General features: G+C 41.1%; 1 protein-coding gene across 2 annotated transcripts; it reads left to right on the top strand.

The window, feature by feature from the left end:
• The first annotated feature begins 12,117 nt into the window (after positions 1-12,117).
• LOC120573508 lies at positions 12,118-16,926 on the top strand. Of its 2 annotated transcripts, none has more exons than XM_039823278.1 (2): positions 12,118-12,487; positions 16,367-16,926. In XM_039823278.1, exons 1-2 carry the CDS (start codon positions 12,202-12,204, stop codon positions 16,768-16,770), a joined length of 690 nt encoding a protein of 229 aa, XP_039679212.1. In that variant the 5' UTR covers positions 12,118-12,201; the 3' UTR covers positions 16,771-16,926. The 2 variants fall into 2 exon arrangements, with proteins under 2 accessions (XP_039679212.1, XP_039679213.1); XM_039823279.1 differs by lacking the exon at positions 12,118-12,487 and adding an exon at positions 16,051-16,167.
• Positions 16,927-20,947: the final 4,021 nt, after the last annotated feature.

Raw genomic sequence — 20,947 nt, 5'->3', positions numbered from 1 at the left:
AAGAAACCAAATGAGAAAGTGTACAACTTTTGTATTTCATATAAACAAATAAAGCAGTGTTAATAAATTTTATTAGTCATGCTATTGTGTTAGCAAAACAACTTAGAAAGCTCAAGCAGAACTTAGAAAAGAACCAAATGTAGTTTCTGTAGTGACAATTGAACATATGTTACATGAATATAGACTGTGGATAGTAGATTTTGTGTTTTTTGTGTAGATTAACACTTTGTGATCCATCATTTTAATAAAGCTGCACAAATTGATTTTTTTTTACCACTTAACAGAAGCCCAAAGAGCTGTAAATGTAACACTGATATAGCCTATCATCACCTTACAAAGCCAATGTCTAACATATTAGTAATCAGCCTATTAACACATCCAGCAGACACAGAACAACATTAGCATTTGTTTGTCTTTTTTGCGTCCACCTGATGAATCTAAGTAACATATTCTCTCTCCTTTTAGCTCTTGTTTGTTCTCCACCAACTCCAAGTAAAACAAAATCTGGTTATTTTGCTGCTAAATGCTCCACTATGTTTATCAGTTGCTAACTTTGTCTGTGGTTTGGTGCTGAGCAGATAGTGTAGGGTGAGCTTATTACTGCAAACAGCTGCCAGCTGCTGCTGGAAACACAGTTTGTGGGCCTAAAACCAAAAAAATGAATTAAAAAAGGCTAAAGCTCTATAAAGCTGTGGGGAACTGCAGAATTTGGTGATACTTTTCTGTGGGTTTGTCAAAATGAATATTAGTTACATTATACATAGTCATTTATTTTATATTTTGTGTCAATTACCTTCATCACAGAGCTTACAAAGCAGTAAAGTAAAGCAGAATTAGAGAGACTCACACTGACTGACTGGAAAACAAGAGTCAAGTGAAAGAGGATGTGTTTATGATTTGTCATGACATTTACCCATCAAGTTGTGTTCATGTTTTGTTTGCATTTTCAATGTGTACAAATGTCATTGGAGTGTTGAGGTTGATTGACACGGTACCGAGGACCGCGCTGGTCCGAAGACAATTGCGGAACAGCGCCAGCTACGACAAACGTAGGCCTCTCATCCTTACCTTCTGTTAGTTACTGTAATTTCAAATCCGCAACTAAAGCCAAACCTTGTTAAATCTCCTAGACATAACGGTAGTAGTAAGTCTCCCCAGGGTTGTGGTTATGCCATGATATTAAAACATTAAATTATTTTAGACAGTGATTCTTGGATGGATGGATGCCGACCTTCACTGCTCTGCTCTGCTCCACTTCGCATGGAGTTAATATTTTATTGTGACCATTGTTATTTATGAATAAAAATCTATTCAAATTGGAATTTGACAATAACTTTCATATTGCCACACTTGATGACCATTTTATCAAGTCAGGCCAAACTGCGCCCCTTTGATATAATCACAACACACCACGGCCTGCTGTGAGCTATTGCTTAAATGGAATAAACCAACCTGTGCTACTGTAGAATTAGTGAGCTTCACTTTTTTTACTTTGAATAGAGCCAGGGTAGCTGTTTCCCCCTACTTCCAGTCTTTATGCTAAGCTAGGCTAACCACATGCAGACTGCAGCTCTGTACTGCACTTCAGGCATGAGACCAATATCAATCTTCTCATCTCACTCTCTGATAGAAAGCTAATAAGCGTTTTTCCCAAATCATTTTCTTTTTTTGACCAATGTAATGTTTATTGCATAAGCAAAACAGTAACTACATCACATTAGCAGTTTTGCATGTGATGTACATTTTTTTCTTAAATGCTTTGTTCTATAAAGGGAATAACCCTCATCATCAATTCTCCATCATAACTGCAAAGTTTCATTTCTGTTAAGAAGCTGCCAATGCCACAAGACACAATATAATTAAACAAAACTACTGTCTACAAGCAGATGTGTGGCACCATCCTACACCCATTTTTTCAACAATATTTATAAGCACACCTCCATATACAGGAATACACCAACACTGTTGGTTGTTTTTGAACATAAATTATTTTTCAACCAGCCTCAGGCATGTTCCACATCTCTATGAGCTTCTTCAATGATAAAATTACAACAATTAGAGATAAAATTCATCACCTTTTACACTCAACTTCTAACGGTTCACCTTTAAACGCAGAGTCGTTAGAAATAAAGACTAGTCTCGACATATACTTAGACTGCTTTTATCCTATAGACCTTCAACAATTAATGTTAAAGATATCCTCAGCTAAGCCATCTACCTGTCTCTTGGACCCCATCCCAACGAGACTACTCAAAGAAGCATTACCTGTGGTTAACACTTCATTACTAGATATGATCAATATGTCTCTATTAACAGGTTATGTACCACAGTCATTTAAAGTAGCTGTGATAAAACCTCTTCTGAAAAAACCCACCCTGGATCCTGAGGTCTTAGCAAACTATAGACCTATATCTAACCTTCCCTTTCTATCCAAGATCCTTGAGAAGGTGGTTGCTAATCAGTTATGTGATTTTCTACATAGCAATAGTTTATTTGATGACTTTCAATCAGGATTTAGAAAGAATCATAGCACAGAGACGGCACTGATGAAAATTACTAACGACCTTTTAACTGCTGCAGACAAAGGTCTTGTCTCCATTCTTGTTTTACTAGATCTTAGTGCTGCATTTGACACTATTGACCATTCAATCCTGTTACAGAGATTGGAACACTTGGTTGGCATTAAAGGAATTGCTCTGAGTTGGTTTAGGTCCTATTTCTCTGATCGATCTCAATTTGTGAATGTTAATGATAAATCCTCCAAGTGCACGCTAAAGTTAGCCATGGGGTTCCTCAAGGCTCAGTGCTTGGACCAATTCTATTCTCCTTATATATGCTTCCTCTAGGCAATATTATTAGAAAACACTCAATTAACTTTCACTGTATGGATGACACCCAATTATACTTGTCAATCAAACCAGACGAAACCAGTCAGCTAGCTAAATTTCAGCGTGCATTAAGGATATAAAATCCTGGATGACCTATAATTTTCTGATGTTAAACCCTAACAAAACTGAAGTTATTGTGCTGGGCCCTAAACACCTCGAACTTCATTATCTAGAGATATAGCTACTCTGGATGGTGTTGCCCTGGCCTCCAGCACCACTGTTAGAAATTTAGGAGTTATCTTTGATCAGGATATATCCTTTAATGCCAATCTAAAACAAACCTCAAGAACAGCCTTTTTTCATCTTCGTAACATTGCCAAAATTAGGAATATCCTGTCTCAAAACGACGCTGAAAAACTAGTCCATGCATTTGTTACTTCCAGGCTGGACTATTGTAATTCCCTACTGTCAGGTTGCTCAAATAAGTCTCTTAAGACTCTCCAGCTGATCCAGAATGCTGCAGCGTGTTCTCACAAGAACTAAGAAAAGAGATCATATTTCTCCTGTATTAGCTTCTCTGCATTGGCTTCCTGTTGAATCCAGGATTGAGTTTAAAGTCCTTCTCTTGACCTACAAAGCTCTAAATGGTCTAGCACCATCATATCTAGAAGAGCTCCTAATACCCTATTGTCCCACTAGAGCACTGCGCTCCCAGAATGCAGAGTTACTGGTGGTACCTAGAGTCTCTAAAAGTAGAATGGGAGCTAGAGCCTTCAGTTATCAGGCTCCTCTCCTATGGAACCAGCTCCGATCTGGGTTCGGGGGCAGAAACTGTCACCTCATTCAAGAATGAACTTAAAACTCTCCTATTTGATAAAGCTTATAGTTAGGGAGTGAGGAGTTGCAGTGTTCACCTAACTGGCCCAACTGCTTCTCTTCATAATTGTTAGATTAATAATACATAACAAAGTAGAGGGAGGCAGGCCAGCCAAGCCGGATCCGGCAGGGGGAGAGTTCTAAGCCCGAAAAGCTACCTCTCCTTATGACCTGTCTCTCTTAGTTACCTGTTATAGTTACGCTGTTATAGTTCTAGACTGCGGGGGACTTCCTTCCTTTGACACACTGAGCTGCTCTCTCCTCTCCCTTTCTATTACTGTTACTATTACTATTACTATTACTATTTGTGTGCAGCCCGTCCCAGAAATGCTTGTTACTAATCCTAGCTTCTGGGGAGTTTACTCCGGAGTCCTTATGCTTTTTCCCCCGCGCGTATTTCCTTGGAGAACGTTGGCACCAAGATCCTGGTTGCAGCTGTCGCCGTGGTCCTGCTGCACTCCCTGCTGAGCTCAGCGATGCCCTGCAATGACATGCTGCGTCCTGCTGAACCCTGCAGCTTCCCGCTACATCCAGTCACTGTTCCATTATTAATGTGACTACTATCGCCACTGTTCATCACACCCCCAACCGGCTCGTCAGACACCGCCTACCAAGAGCCTGGGTCTGTCCGAGGTTTCTTCCCAAGAGGGAGTTTTTCCTCGCCACTGTCGCACTGCTTGCTCTTGAGGGAATTACTGGAATTGTTGGAATTGTTGGGGCTTTGTAAATTATAGAGTGTGGTCTAGACCTACTCTATCTGTAAAGTGTCTCGAGATAACTTATGTTATGATTTGATACTATAAATAAAATTGAATTGAATTGAAATTGAATTGAATTATTGGTAGATGGTGTGACTTGTTCTGTGCTCAGCTTCTCAGGAAAAATGTTCATTACGAACAACTGTTGACCTTCCCCCAAGGCGAAACAGGCTCTCTCTACTAATGACATGATGTTTGTCAATGTCCTTTGACATTTATATAGAGTTACCCCCAACATGGGCCTTTCCACTATAGAAAACTTCCTTTCACTGCTGGAGTTACCATAATTAAAAGCCGTATTTCTCTTTTCAGTGATCAATAAAGTTGCATTGTATCTTACCCTAGATCCCACTGAGGACGTGTGGTGTACCTGTTTTGTATTCGGAAACAGGCTTCAGATGTCATCCTGCCACATTCCTTTAACACTTGTCTAGGACACCTACCCCAGACCTCACACAGAATGCACACTGAACAGAAAAGCACCTTATAATCAGCCTCTGCATTAGGGAACATGTTATAGCTTGTCCCCGTGAACAATGCCTGTGTTTAGAGGAGCTGGAAAGATCATATTCAAGGAGCTGAGTGCAAAAACAGGATTTCCAGTGGTCACAGAACCCCATTCACATGGAGCAAACAGTTGCCTATTAACACATCAAGCAGACACAGAGTAACATTAGCATTCATTTGAGTCGTGTTTGTGTCCAACTGATGAAATTAAGTTTAATATTCTCCCTCCTTTTAGATCTGGTTTGGTCTCCACCAACTCCTGAGAAAAATATCTGTCTCCACTATGTTCATCAGCTGGTCTCTGTGTCTGTCTGCTGTTTGCTGCTGAGCAAGTAGTGGACAGTAACTTTATCAGAGCTTTATAAATACAAACAGCTGCCTGCTGCTGCTGGGAACCAGGTTGACGAGAGCTGTGGACCAAAAGCGGGTTGAAAGACCAAAACATTAGCATCAGTTACAGTTGTCAGAACAAGTAGTTATTTTAACAAAAGTCATTCATTATATTGCCAAAAGTATGTGGACAGTGGTCTCTGGGCCTGTTTTTCACAGTTTGGTCCAATAGTTTTTCTTATATAGACCCAATCACAATGTTTGTTAACAATAACTTCCGTTTCAAAAAGTCCTGTGTCCCATGCATACAATTTAATGGCTCTTAGAATATGGGGGTGAGGAACAACTATACTCTCATCTCCTTCATCTAAAATGCATGTTTGATGCTTTCATATGTCAACATTTTCACTAACATTAGGTTGAAGACCTACTTTACCTGTTGAGCCACAGACTAAAGAAAATGACACCACCCAAACTAGCGGTCAGTCTGACCGGCGCTGACATGTTGCTGGTCGAAACGTTAGATTAGGTTTGTCAAAGACGCTAGCAAAGCAACACAGACAGAAAAAAAGCTCAGCAAAGACGACCAGCGTATATATCTTATAACCTTACAGGTACGGCTGAAAATGCCGATGTCACATTTCCCCGCAATTTTAATCAACATGCATTTGTCTACCTGTAAGTTATTTTTGTGTTCCGTCTATCTGATCCATCTTATACAGGTATAGTTTAGACAGTAGTGTTCTTTCAAATTTCAACACAGTTTTGGTTTGGTCCTTTCATGTTTATACATGATAAATTCCACCATGCACAAAACCAGCTCCATAAAGACATGATTTTCCCAGTTTGGTGTGAAAGAACTTGACTGGCCTGCGAAGAGCCCTGATCTCAACCCCATCCAACAGCTTTGGGATGAACTGAACACCGACTGAGAGCCAGACCTGACCATCCAACATCAGCGTTAGACCTCACTAATGCTCTTTTGAGAGTGAGAATGAGATGTTCAACTATGCAGCCAATGCGTAAGTGCCTTAACCCTGCATTTTATCTAATTTCCAGCAGGGGCGACTCCACTGGCTCCAAAAAGTCTTTATAGAAATCTATGAAAAAATTACCCTACTTCTCAATTAATTTTAGCTCTGTAAATATTTTCATAATGAGTTTATTGCCTCAATCACTAGTTCTAAGTTTTCTTCAATAGACGATAAAGCAGGGGATACTTTAGGGCATGGTTATACGCCGTCCTGTTATTGATAGGACAGAGGCTTAGCAATGCTAAGCATGGCACTGTGTACATTAAAATAGACCTGAACTTATTTTGGGGTATTCCCAGGTTTTTGTCTTAAACTTTGATCCTCTCACTCTCTACTTTTACTTCATCGTTATTTAAAACATTTGGTCGCCTAAAAATGTCTTGTTCAGCGTTATGCCAACATAGCTAGCTAGCTCTAGTGTTAGATAGTAACTTAAGGGAAATCAGCAACTTTCCTTCTTTAGCGTTGCTTAGCACAGTGCCATTGCCATTGCAACCATAAACAACACTGGCTTGGGCGTGTCATCCTCCCCAGTTCCACCCTCTCGCCAAAAGTCGTCACAACTTGTTGCAAAAAACCAAGATGGTGACACCTGTATCGCCAAAATGTATGCTTCAAAATGTCAGTCCTCAAACCAATGGGTGACGTCGCAGCTGCTACGTCCACTATTCTTACAGTCTATGGTTCAGATGCCAAAATAGTTTTGGCCATAGACCATGTTTTTTTAATGAATGTCACAATGAAAGATTTTAAAGACAGTCGGATGAAAGAAACAAGGAGTATCTTGTCCTCACCAGTCTCCATAATTAACATGCAGCTTTGTGAGTAATGAGATGTAGAGCAAACCAAAGTCCAACTGCATGCCAGAGCTGAGTGTTAATTGTGTTTTAGCAGATAACACCCTGTCTAGCATTGTGTCACACTAAATGACTGCATCTCACTGATATGAACTGTCAGAGTTGTCTGTCCTGTTAAAGATTCAAATGGCTCGCTGACGGATCAGTGGGGAGGCTGGAGACGGAAGGTGGGAGTGCTGGGAAAGGTCCTAATGTTAAGCTGCCTGGAGCACTCTGAGGGTCCTGTCCCTGTTTGCAATTGATCCTTTTCCTGTTTTGGCAGAGCTTCATGTTACAGTCGCTATAGAACATAATGTCAACAAGACATTAATGTCAACAAGCCCTCCTATTTCCTGACATGTAAATGGACTGTATTTATGTATATAGCGCTTTTCTAGTCTTAAGGACTACTTAAAGCACTTTTACATAGTGCAGGAACCATTCACACACATTCGCGCACAAATTGGTTCAGTTTCTTTCCCAAGGACACGACTAAGGACTGCAGGGCCAGGGATCGAAACCACTAACCTTTAGGCGATGGCAGGCCACCGCTCTACCACCTGAGCCACAGCCGCCCCTAACACGTGGTTTTTCAGACCACAAACACGTTGCATGGCAACACCAAGGTTGTTAGGCATCGAAACATCTTTCCCTTTGAAAGGCAGTTGAAACGTGTAGTGTCCGTTCTGAAGCTGTGCAGAGCTTTCCATTATCTCCACAAACTTCTTTTCCTCCCTTGACATCTCTTCCTGTTCTGCAGAATCTCGCTCATTGAAGTTTTGTGGATTGTAGTCTGGCTAGTCCACGCAGCATTCCGGGATAAGCGCAAAATAGCCTCAGGAAGGAACTTGTTTTGGTTGAATATGTGCTCGTTGAAAAGTTGTTTTAGTCACACAACAGAAATTGGACAGGTAGTCTAGCTAGCTGTCTGGATTTACCCTGCAGAGATCTGACGAGCAGTCCTCAGAAATCCACCGGAGGTTAGAACGCCAACACAAAGGAAGAGGAAGGGGACGGACATCCGGTGGCACAGAAGCAATCCCCTAATTGAATCGCTGTCAATTTAGGCTAGACTACGTGGACTTAGATCCTAGCCAGAAGGGCAAAGACCACAAACTTCCCCTTGAATTCACCTCACATGTCAGGAACTTTTCTTTCCTGACAAGTCATTCAGGTGGAGGAGCAGCATCTGCTGAGTGTCAGAGCCAGCAGGAATAATGACAAACTACATTTACATTCCCATAAACTTGTGGTAGTACAAAATGCACTCCCTAATCCAAACCTAAACAAAACATAAGTGTTGGATGGTATGGCACCACTCTCTCCAGCTCATTCACACTCTCTTCGATGGGCACTCCACAGTCATTTTACACCTCATAAAGAGTAGCCTACTACTCATGCTGTTAAAACAGTTGCATAGCGTCGTCCATGGCCCTGCAGGAGCCTTCCTAAGTCTGGTCACACCAGCATTTGAGAAAGTGAAACTTCAGAGCCAAATAAATTCATTTCAATGGAATTCCTATGGTTATTGGATTAGTTCACTGAGGCTAAGTAAATCCATGTGAATCTTTTGTGTCAATAGTTCAATACACACATTTAAATTTTTGACCAAAAACAAACTGTCTCTACAGTTCTAACCTTAATGGGAACGGAGAGCTGAGAGGTTAGAAACAGTGTGCTAAATACAAAAAAACATTTTAATGTGCTATTTTTCTTTTGAAAATGTACGTAGTCTTGTTTTAATTCCTAATGATGTCATAAGGGTTATCTCGACTTGGGTTTTGAAACTACAGTTTTAACGAAAAGCCTGCATTACAACCTGGGGATGTAAAGTTAAATATGGGGATATTTACCAGGCAGGGAAGGTCTATCCAAAAAAATACTGTTGCATTATGTGGGATCCAGTTGACCTATTTATCAGGGACTAAAAGTCAGGATACCTCAGCCTCTGCTGCTTAGGTTTTGGCCATTCTATTAAAAATCTGTCTCTTGTGAGTTCCCGTATATGAAAGTGTAAAATAAAAAATACTGATTGTTTGTTTGTTACAAACTGGGGGGACCAATAAGACATGTATATGAAAAAAACATGAAACATGCTTTCTGTCTGTTAACTCCACACAGCGAAAGCATTAAAAGATAATCATAGGTCATGAAGGTCAAATATCCCATGTAAGTAACCTTTCCATGACCCGGCCAAATTTCATCCTGCCTTTCCCAAAACACAAACTAGTGATGAACACAAAACACCCAGCTAGGAATGTGATGTGTCATGTAACAAGTGGCTTAAACCACAGCTGGGAATGTCTGTTACATCCATTCACAGCTTGTTCTTCTTCTAATCTTAATAATGACAGGGTCCTTAGCAGCCACAAATTTTCAGAGAAAGACAAGACATCGAGGGAAGAAGAAGGCAATCTGCTGAAAACATGAGGGGATAACGTTTGGCTGCCATCCAGCATAGTCCAGAGGGTGCAACAGAGAGCCTTAAAAAGCTCTGAAATACTCCCTTACTGCCAGAAACAAGAGCAGAGTATGTGATAAATGGGTGAAAGTGCACTTTTAAGCACTGGTGTATGTCACATCGCTGTACCATTACAGAAAGAAGAGCATTTATGTGCAGTTTTAAAATAATCTCCCCTATAAATACACCATCACTGATGATGATTGAAAACCAGATTTTGTTAAATGTATATCTGGCTATGTTTATTAAATATTTAGACTACAGGAGTTTACCAAGACAATGAGAGGCAGATTTATCAAAAAAAAAAAAAAAAAAAAAAAAAAAAAATCAAAAAAAAAAAAAAAAAAAAAAAAAAAAAAAAAAAAAAAAAAAAAAAAACAAACAAAAAAAAAAAAAAAAAAAAAAAAAAACACCAAAACACCCAAAACCACAAACACAAACCCCCCCCCCCCCCCCCCCCCCACAAAAAAACCCCCCCCCCCCCCCCCCCCCCCCCCCCCCCCCCCCCCCCCCCCCGCCCCCCCCCCCCCCGGGGGGTTTTTTTTTTTTTCCCTCGCCCCTCTTTTTTTCTTTCCCCCCCCCCCCCCTCATTGACAGAATTCTGCTCACTCCTCAGTGACAAACTCCACCCACAAGAGAGTGAGATGAGTAGGGAGGGGGACGGAGGGAGGGACACAGGCTAAGGACGCCTTCCTCCTCTTGCTGCTGCTTCTGCTGCTGTGGGATCAGTAATCGGAGCAGAAAAACCAAAGACAAACAGCGGACTCTGAGATCAAAGTCTTGTCCAAAGTGCCTGGTGGTTTAAGGAGCAGCTTTGTCATTATTGAACAGAAAGAGGCAAAGATAAAAGGCATAACAGTGCACAAATTGTAAGGAAAACACCAAAGGAGAGAAAAGGGACCTCATGTAGGCTACTCTATAAAAGGATAGCCTGTAAAGCCACATACAGTGGTGTAAGTCTGAGGGGAAAAAGGAGAGTAGGACCAGAAAACGAAAAAAGACAAAGAATTTGTGAAATCAAATCCAAATCATGGTCTTCAATTTTTACAAAAACTGCAGTTACTCACGTTTGATTTTTGAGTTGTCTTGGTCAGGATAACTTGACATTTAATTTGTTTGGGATGTCTTTGTTATGACAATTTGACATTAACCGATCGACATTACCAGAAGATGTATTTGTCATGACAACTTGACATTAAATTTCTTTGGACATTGACATTAAATAGGATCAAGGTCAAGTTGTCATTACAAAGACATCCCAAACTAATGTAATGTCAACTTGTCATGACCCAGAATAGTAATGTCACTTTGATTAATGTCAAGTTGTCATAATCAAGACAACCCATGTATGACACATGAAATTGAGACTGAATTGTCAACAGTTAACTTATGCATGCAAACGTTCAGACACTTCTGAAAAAAGCTAACCTGGATCCATCCACTTCCGAAAATTATAGGGCTATATTTAACATGCCTTTAATTTTGATTGTGGCCAAACAGCTAACTGCTGTGGGGACTGCACACAACATTTTAGATAAATTCCAATCTGGTTTCCGTCAGAAGCATTCCACTGAAACAGCGCTTATCAAAGTGTCTATATCATGATATCTGGATCTAAGTGCAGCTTTTGATACTGTGGATCACAGCGTTCTGATTAAAAGGCTCTCTGTGAGCTCCCTGGACGGGGTCTATTCCTATCTCTTGGATAGGAGTTTTTCTGTGAAACTTACCCTTTCCTGTGGTGTCACTCAGGGTTCTGTGTTGGGTCCTATTTTTATTTGCATTGTATATGCTAACCCCAGAATGCTGCTGCATGGCTGTTGACCAGGTCCAGCAGAAAGCCTCCCATCACTCCCATTTTATCCTTGTTACATTGGCTTACTATCGAGTTCAAAATTCATTTTAAGATTCTTGTTTTGACATATAGACCCTAGCATAGGGTCTGCTCCATCCTTGTATCACCAATGGGTGGTCACTTCTGACCAGGTCATCTGACCAGGGCTTACTGGTTGTCCCTCGCACTCGACTAAAGACAAAAGATGACTGTGCCTTTGAAGTGGTGGCTCCGACACTGTGGAAAGCCCTTTCTGTTGTCATATGTTGTGTGGTCTCTGTTGACGCTTTTAAAAAGCAGCTGAACACACATTTAGCCTTTGTCTCATGTTGGCAATTGTTTTTAACTTTATGTTTTTTTTTCTATTTCTATTTAATTGTGACTTTGTTCTAAAAGGTACTTGTATTATCGATGTTCATGTCTAATGTTTTCTTCAAGTCAAAGTGGAGTCTTTCCAGTCAGTGAGAGCATCAGCCCGATGGCTGCTTGTTGTGGTCAGTGCAGGACTGTGGCTCAGTACAGGCCATGGTAGAGTGTTTGAAAAGAGAGTAACATTCCTCAGCTTCAGAATGGGACTGCTTCACTAAGTCCTGACAGCCCCTGTGGTTCCTGCATACCCATTAGTGCACAGACTGTTACAGTAGTCTGCCAGGTGAACATTTCAGCAGCAATTTGACAGTATAAGAAGTGCAAATACAAGATCACATCAGAGTGCGTGGAAATCATTTAAAGTCAGAATGTTCCGAGGAGTCTGTTTGGGACTTTTTTATATAGTGCTGGTCTTCCTCCTGCTGTGCTCAGTCACAGGCTTGCACCTGATGGATCACCGTAGAGATGCAGAGGATGACCAGGAGCGCAACAAAGCCATTTTGGAAATGCTTCATATCAATAAAGTGTCTGCGAGCCATCAGGCTAAGCCACATCCGTACATGAGGGGGATCTATCAGCGTTTGGACTCACTGGAGGCCCAAGACTTTGGGAGTTCAGATGGAATGCTGGTGCAGAGTTTTCGTAGTGTTGTTGGTAAGGATGTGAAATGAATGAAATTACGTTTTACTTGTCCTGTTTAATTGCTTCACAAGAATAAAAGAACAATTATGTAGTTAGCCTTAGCAGTGGTCCACTGATGATGTCTTTGCGTTGGGGGTTTTCCATTAGCAAAACACCTGCTGTGACTAACTGTTTGGGTTTTGGCCAGATGTGCAACATGCTTGAATCCTAAAAAGACAAACAGAGTACTGTATAAAATGTTGGCCAGTTGGGGACAGCAAAACAATGTGTAAACATAAAATTGACATGTTATCAACGTGCTAACACCTGAAACGCTGTACAGTGGGTTTATCAGAGCTTTTTCACTGAAATCAGCTGCATGCTTCTGCTGGAAAACACCAGTTGCAGAGCTGGGGCTTAAAGAGACAGACGCTCAGACAGAGGGTGAATACAGGCTGTAGGAGAAAATCCAGGTTTGTTTTGAACATTAATGCATGTAAACATGGACGAGTAGAAAAACTAAATATGTTTTGAAAATAAGTATAATAGGTCTCCTTTAAAGGTCCCATGACATGGTGCTCTTTGGATGCTTTTATTTAGGCCTTAGTGGTCCCCTAATACTGTATCTGAAGTCTCTTTTATATAGGCCTTAGTGGTCCCCTAATACTGTATCTGAAGTCTCTTTTATATAGACCTTAGTGGTCCCCTAATACTGTATCTGAAGTCTCTTTTATATAGGCCTTAGTGGTCCCCTAATACTGTATCTGAAGTCTCTTTTATATAGGCCTTAGTGGTCCCCTAATACTGTATCTGAAGTCTCTTTTATATAGGCCTTAGTGGTCCCCTAATACTGTATCTGAAGTCTCTTTTATATAGACCTTAGTGGTCCCCTAATACTGTATCTGAAGTCTCTTTCATATAGACCTTAGTGGTCCCCTAATACTGTATCTGAAGTCTCTTTTATATAGACCTCAGTGGTCCCCTAATACTGTATCTGAAGTCTCTGTTATATAGACCTCAGTGGTCCCCTAATACTGTATCTGAAGTCTCTTTTATATAGACCTCAGTGGTCCCCTAATACTGTATCTGAAGTCTCTTTTATATAGACCTTAGTGGTCCCCTAATACTGTATCTGAAGTCTCTTTTATATAGGCCTTAGTGGTCCCCTAATACTGTATCTGAAGTCTCTTTTATATAGGCCTTAGTGGTCCCGTAATACTGTATCTGAAGTCTCTTTTATATAGGCCTTAGTGGTCCCGTAATACTGTATCTGAAGTCTCTTTTATATAGGCCTTAGTGGTCCCCTAATACTGTATCTGAAGTCTCTTTTATATAGGCCTTAGTGGTCCCCTAATACTGTATCTGAAGTCTCTTTTATATAGACCTTAGTGGTCCCCTAATACTGTATCTGAAGTCTCTTTTATATAGGCCTTAGTGGTCCCCTAATACTGTATCTGAAGTCTCTTTTATATAGACCTTAGTGGTCCCCTAATACTGTATCTGAAGTCTCTTTTAGATAGACCTTAGTGGTCCCCTAATACTGTATCTGAAGTCTCTTTTATATAGACCTTAGTGGTCCCCTAATACTGTATCTGAAGTCTCTTTTATATAGACCTTAGTGGTCCCCTAATACTGTATCTGAAGTCTCTTTTATATAGACCTTAGTGGTCCCCAATACTGTATCTGAAGTCTCTTTTATATAGACCTTAGTGGTCCCCTAATACTGTATCTGAAGTCTCTTTTATATAGGCCTTAGTGGTCCCCTAATACTGTATCTGAAGTCTCTTTTATATAGGCCTTAGTGGTCCCCTAATACTGTATCTGAAGTCTCTTTTATATAGGCCTTAGTGGTCCCCTTATACTGTATCTGAAGTCTCTTTTATATAGGCCTTAGTGGTCCCCTAATACTGTATCTGAAGTCTCTTTTATATAGACCTCAGTGGTCCCCTAATACTGTATCTGAAGTCTCTTTCCTGAAATTCAGCCTTGGTGCAGAATTCCAGCCACTAGAGCCAGTCCACAATGAGCTTTCCTTAGTATGTGTCATTTCTGTGTCTGTAGCTATTGAGGAGGAGGGGGGCAAGATGATGATGGGCAAAATTCTCCGGGCGGGCAAAGCAGATAAAGGGGAGGTAACCTTTCCCCTTATGACCTCATAAGGAGAAGATTCCTGATTGGTCCATCTGAGCTTTCATTTTCTCAAAGGCAGAGCAGAATACCCAGGGCTCGGTTTACACCTATCACCATTTCTAGTCACTGGGGGACCATAGGCAGGCTGGGGGAACTCATATTAATGTTACAAAAAACCTCATAAAGTGAAATATTCATTCCATGGGACCTTTAAAACAGTAGCTGATTCTCATACCAAACAAAAATGAGTGGAGACCTGAGACAACAATTTTAAAATCTAATTGTTTTAGTTCATTATCAGCAGAAGTATCCATATTTAAGAAGGTTATACCTGATTTCCACCAACATATTTACTGTGCCACAAAGTGGAAGGAACACTCTGGATTCAAAACGGCTATAGAGCAAATCCTGCATGCAAGAAGAGCGATAATGTGGCCATCTTGTTAACGGTCAAGGTAAGTAAACACACTATGCCGCATGCCCGCAGTGACATGTGCGGTCAGGAAATGGTCAAGCCAATCAGAGGCCGCCCTACAGTCTGCACTACAAGACGCGGTCTGGAGCACGTACCAGGACACCACCGTCACTGATGACATCAATGGATTATCGAGTCTGTGCTGATTTAATTAGCAAAACAACAGAAGCAACTGTACCCAAAACTATCAGGAATGCCATTTACAAACGCACTGCAGGCTACAAATTAGGACGGAAGTCTGGAACATGGACAATTATAAAGCAGCAGCCTACAATGCAAGAAGAGCAGTAAAGGAGGCAAAAAGGGACTACAGGAAGAAAGGGGAATTACAATTCTAGCAGGGCAACCACAGAAGCACGTGGCAAGGTCTATGAACTATGACAGATTACAAGCTCATCCCCTCCTCCTTTCTTCAAGTGCTAATGCAAAGAACTTTTATGCTCATGTCAGAATGTGACTTTAGGCAGCTTTTTCATTTTTTTCCCAATGTAACATGTTTTGGTTAACTACCCAGTTTGAGTTTTAGTAATGTGTATTTTTCATTTGGTTTAATTGGTAGATGTGTTGCATGTTTTAACAGTTATTATTTGCAGGAGGTTGTGAATTTGCTGTGTGTTTTTTCTAATTGTTAGATTGGGATTATGAGAAGCAGCTGTGATTGCCAAACCATCCTGTGGAGGCTAAGTATTTTTAACAGTGGAAACGCCTTGTTTTGTTGGTAACAAAGGACCTCACACCACTGCATGACAGGCAACCAACAAGCAGAAACAGCTGAAGCAGAGGTTAATGGTTGGGTGGGTGCACCACTCACACCTATCTCCCTTTCTGAGCATGAGGTATGTAGGCCTTTTAAGCATGCAAGCACGGGGAAAGCAGCAGGACCAGAAGGTATTAGTGGGCGGGTCCTCAAACTGGGTGCTGACCAACTAGTACTGGTATTCACAATAATACTCGGCCTGTCACTGCATACTGACTCAGTGGTGAGAAAGGCAAGGCAGAGACTGTTTCACTGCAGATGCGTGAGGAAATCCCGGCGATCCCTTTAAGTCCTGAGGAATTTCTAATCCTGCATCAATGAGAGTATTCTGGCAGGGAACATCACTGCCGGGTACGGAAACAGCACCAAACAGGACCGCAGGGCCCTGCAGACAGTGGTTCGTTCTGAGCAAACACATGGCTGTGCCCTGGCCCTGCCAAAAGGATTGATTACATATTAATAGTTTTATAGGTTAAGGAGCAAAAGCACCCACAACACATTGTACTGCATTCTTAACTTTCCTTTTCTTTTTATTCTTCGGATGACCCAGGTCCTCCAGGATGGATCTGGTTCAATGTCAGCGGCCTGAACCCCTCCATGCTGGGTGCAGAGCTGGTTCTGTTCAGGAAAACCCTGCACCCGCGTCCCATCAGTGTGACTGTTACCCTGCACAGTGTCACAGCTTCACAGGGAGCTCTGAAGGAAAGGCCTGCCCTCGAGGAGAGACTGCTGACCCTGGACCAGCGCTCCTCATCTGGATATGATGTGTTTGACGTGTCAGCTGTTCTGCCTGTGAAGCCTCTGGAGGTGGTGGGCTTTCAGCTGCGTTATACAGACGAGAGTGGGAGTCTGGTCCTTCATGAAGCCCTGACACAGACTCTTTACTGTCTGAACAGAGGCTCACTGAGTGAACCCTTACTGGTGCTTTACCAGTCACATCCTCTCCACATCTAACTCTGTGATAATATGTGATCTGTGATTGATATGGTCGATATTATGCAGAATGTTTCAGCACAAAATTGGCAAGGGGGTGATGACATAATATATTCACGCCAAGGTTTAAAGGTCCAACGTGTTTAGTTGTTCATTATCAAAATATAATATACGCCCGTTCACCAACTTGTCCTTTTTCATGAATATTTCACACCACCATCAATTCCAAGTATTCCTTTTGGCTTGAAATTTTACATTTGCATTCGCATGAACTGGGGTAGACGCTTCATATTCGTGTGCCATCTTGAAATATGTTAACCGGTAAGGGACATACAGGACATACTGCTCTGCCTTTCGCGTTTTCGCTGTCACATGATAAACTCACAGCTGCTGCTAATGCTGCAAATGGGTATCGTAGCTTCCCGGCCCCGGTAAGTTTGAAGAAGGAAACATGGAGGAACACACGTATTCAAAATCTAAATTTCAGGAAGAGGAGTCTTCTTCTTCGCCCAGAAAAAGGAGAAGCGCAAGAGACCGGCGTCATCAGAAAAAATCGTGAAGGCTACCGTAGCTGTAATACGTACTTTGAACTGCGTGGCGCAAGAGAGTTGATTCCGATATGTGATCTCAACGCTAGATGGGAGAAATTTCCACACATTGGACCTTTAACATACTTTTATAGGGTAACTGTGTTTGCTTTTCAACCTGGACCCTACTTTTCTACTGTATGACTGATGGGAAAAACAATCTTTGAGATTGGTCCAGTATTAAGACTGCTGGTGAAACAAGCTACAATGTAATGGGCAATTGCACACCTTCAATTTACGTCAACTTGTTTTAGGCAACATCATAGCAAAGGATCCCTACAGAGATATACATTTTTGTTTAAAGGTGCTGTAGGTAGGAGTGCAAAGATCCAGGACTTTGGAGCTAAAACATTTGAACATCAAGAACTTCTCGGTCCCTCCGCCCTTTCCACTAAAGCCCAAAATGGTCTCCTAAGCCCCTCCCCCCACAAGGGAGAATGAATGTGTGTGCATGACCAGTGATTGACACAAAGTTAGACACTCCCCTGGCCCTGATTGGTGCATCTGAACAGGGAGCTGTGGATTTTTGCAAATCGCACTACTGGCTGTAGGTGGTGCCAGATGAGCCGGATTTTTATTTACTTCAATTACCTACTTCATGTAGTTCTACTTGAACATAGGGTCAGTTTCAGCAAATATGATAGAAAGTTAGTTTTATAAGTAGAGCTGGGCGATATGGAGAAAATCAAATATTACAATATTTTTGACCAAATGCCTCGATATCGATACCGCAACGATATTGTAGGGTTGACTATTGGTGCTTTCACAAAATATTTACACTATGAGATTTTTGATGAATAATCATCAGTAATGTGGATATAATGACTAAGTGGATAAAGGCAAATAATAGAACAGTTACAACAGTCTGTTAAGTTCAGAAAATGACATCACTTTACTGTAATGCAGCTTTAAAACCAGGAAAAGACAGCACTTATGCCATATTACGATATTACGATATCCAAAATCTAAGACGAGATCTAGTCTCATATTACGATATCGATATAATATCGATATATTGCCCAGCTCTATTTATAAGTCTTACCTACTGCACCTTTAAGAGTAATATCCTATTCATTTAACATAAGAACATCCCTGGAATCGCTATTGCAAAACCCACCAGACTCCATTTAAATAAACAGTAATTTTATATTTTTAGTTTTAAAACAAACTTTATTCAATGTCAATAGAAACAAAATAAATCAAAAGCATTCTTGGTTTGTCTTTCCACTGCTCAACAATGACCACTCTGGTTTGTGTATAATAAACCCTTAATTAACCAGTATTGTTGATTTACTGGTGGGTTTGGCAATGGGGATTTCGGAGCTGTTTCATGTTAAACAAAAAGGGTCTTACTCTTACTTACTCTTAATCTGAGCCTGTCACTGGTAAAAACAGCACTTTTAGTGGACCAAATTGACAAAGCACATTAGCACTATATGATTACATTGCAGCCTGGTTCGCAGCTGCCAGTTACAGCGTTTTTGCTCAATACTGTACTAATTTCAAAGATTTTTGTTCACATTAGTACTTAGACACCAATGCATGGGAAAATGGGGTCCAGGTTAAAAAAAAAACGACTCTTTAACTTTGACATAGTCATGCAACTGTTACAAACTTTGCCAACATGAAACCCAAAGAAATAACCTTTCCTTTGCTATTTTTTCTATAGGACTCTCAAAACTTGTAATGGGCATTAATGTACAGTAAGGCATGTGTGTATTTCTTTTAGAAAATGTAGCCTTTTCAAGTAACAGTGATACATTATTATTATTATTATTATTATTATTATGATCATTATTTTGAGGGAAAAAACTTAACTGTTTCAGAACTTTATTTTCATTACCATCTTTTATTTTGAAGGTTTCCATCGGAAGTGTTGTGTCTAACAAGATTACAATGTTTGTCAATCATGGGAGCTCATCGCCCTCCAGTGGAAACAGTGAGTAACTGTAACACAACATTAAACTTATATCACAACTTTTGTTTCTTGTAATATTATGACTTCTTTTTCTTATCTATCAGCAAATAAAGCTGTTATTGATATCAGTATCCTGTGAAGAGATAATCTTAAAGGCATTCTTACTTCCCATAAACATTTTCAGTGTAAGAGTTGCTAACTAAAATGATGCAATTTGAAATGATCAAATAAACAGAAATTCATTGCCCTAGAAGTGCCCCATAGATTAAATAAATAATGGTTCATTCGGGGAATTATTATAAAGATTTAAAATGAATAAGTTTATGGCATTTACTCTCTAACTGGGACCTATTGGCAACTGTTGCAAACAGGAGGATGATGAGTCCATTCACAGGGAGAAGGATGCTACATGTGAATATTGGGCACTGAATGAACTAATCAGGAACAAAGTTGTACTTGCCATTGGAAATGAGGGCACACCCAGACATTTGTTGAGGGAAAAAGATTTAATGCTGACGGTGGAGACAGGTCGTGCTGTAGAGCTAACAATCGTGAGGCTGAGATCTATTGACCAAGAAAGGTCATACATGGAGGCTGCCATTCCAAAAATAAATCCCCCAGCCACAGACAAGCAACAGAGACAATATGATGCCGCAACAGATATAGTTTCGGCATGTAGATACCATGGTGTTACACATGGGTGGGGAAAAGGGTAGTCTATATTGAAAACATTCCCATTCTGGGAATGTTCAGATGCCGTCGGAAATTCTGCAGGATGTCCCTCTTTTTAGGCTGGATGTCCCACACCTTCCTCTTTCTTTGTGTTGGCGTTCTAAACTCCAGTATATTTATGAGGACTATGTTTACCTGCTCCTCAGATCTCTCCCTTGGATCTGTCCAATCTGAGTTTTCTGTTTTACACATGTTCCACCAAAACAAGTTCCTTCCCAAGGCTTTTTTTGCAGAGGCGCTGTCATTGTTTCCAGAGCTTAGCGCCGCCCAAGACAATTGTGATTGGTTCAAAGAAATTCCAATTAACCAGAGCACATTTTTCTCCTATACAGGAATGCTGTGTGGACTAGACCACAGCACTGTAGAGGAAGGTCTGGCAATGGGAGACTAGGGAAAGGGCTGGTTAAAGCTTCCCTTTTGTGTTTCTGTGGTCCCAGAAGTGTACCAACTGAAAGCCGCATGAGCTTCTGGACGAGCCATAGCGGACGGAATTCTAATTGTGGGCTGTCCTGGAGGCAGACCAAGAGCATGATGCCAAGATGTTGGCCCTAATGGACAGGTAAAGCTGTGAACCTAAACCAATAAAGCTTCTAATTCAAAGTGCCATAGGTCCGCTTCCATGGGCAAATCCTGTCCTCCGCGGGCTTGAAAGCAGATACAGAGAAGGTGAATGTTGTTGTGGAAATGCTACCCAATCAGATATGAAAACTGTTGTCACCCACCTGGCCAAATTCCTGCCACGTCTTTTGGAGTTGTGCGAACTGTTGAGAAGGCTCATGGACAAGGACGCAGTCTGGCACTGGCCCCCAAAGCATGAAAGCGATAAAGCAACAGGTGACAACTATGATGTGTCAAAGGTCGTCACTGTTCAGAGTAATTCAAACCAGCATGGCCTGATGCAGGAGGGTGGTCCTGTTGCATTGGTTTCAAGGACTCTCACACCAACAGGGCAGAATTACAA

Source organism: Perca fluviatilis, chromosome 14 (assembly GCF_010015445.1).
Source record: "Perca fluviatilis chromosome 14, GENO_Pfluv_1.0, whole genome shotgun sequence".
NCBI lineage: Eukaryota > Metazoa > Chordata > Actinopteri > Perciformes > Percidae > Perca > Perca fluviatilis.
The sequence above is the reverse complement of the archived record's forward strand: the minus strand, read 5'-3'. Positions and strand labels throughout refer to the sequence as shown.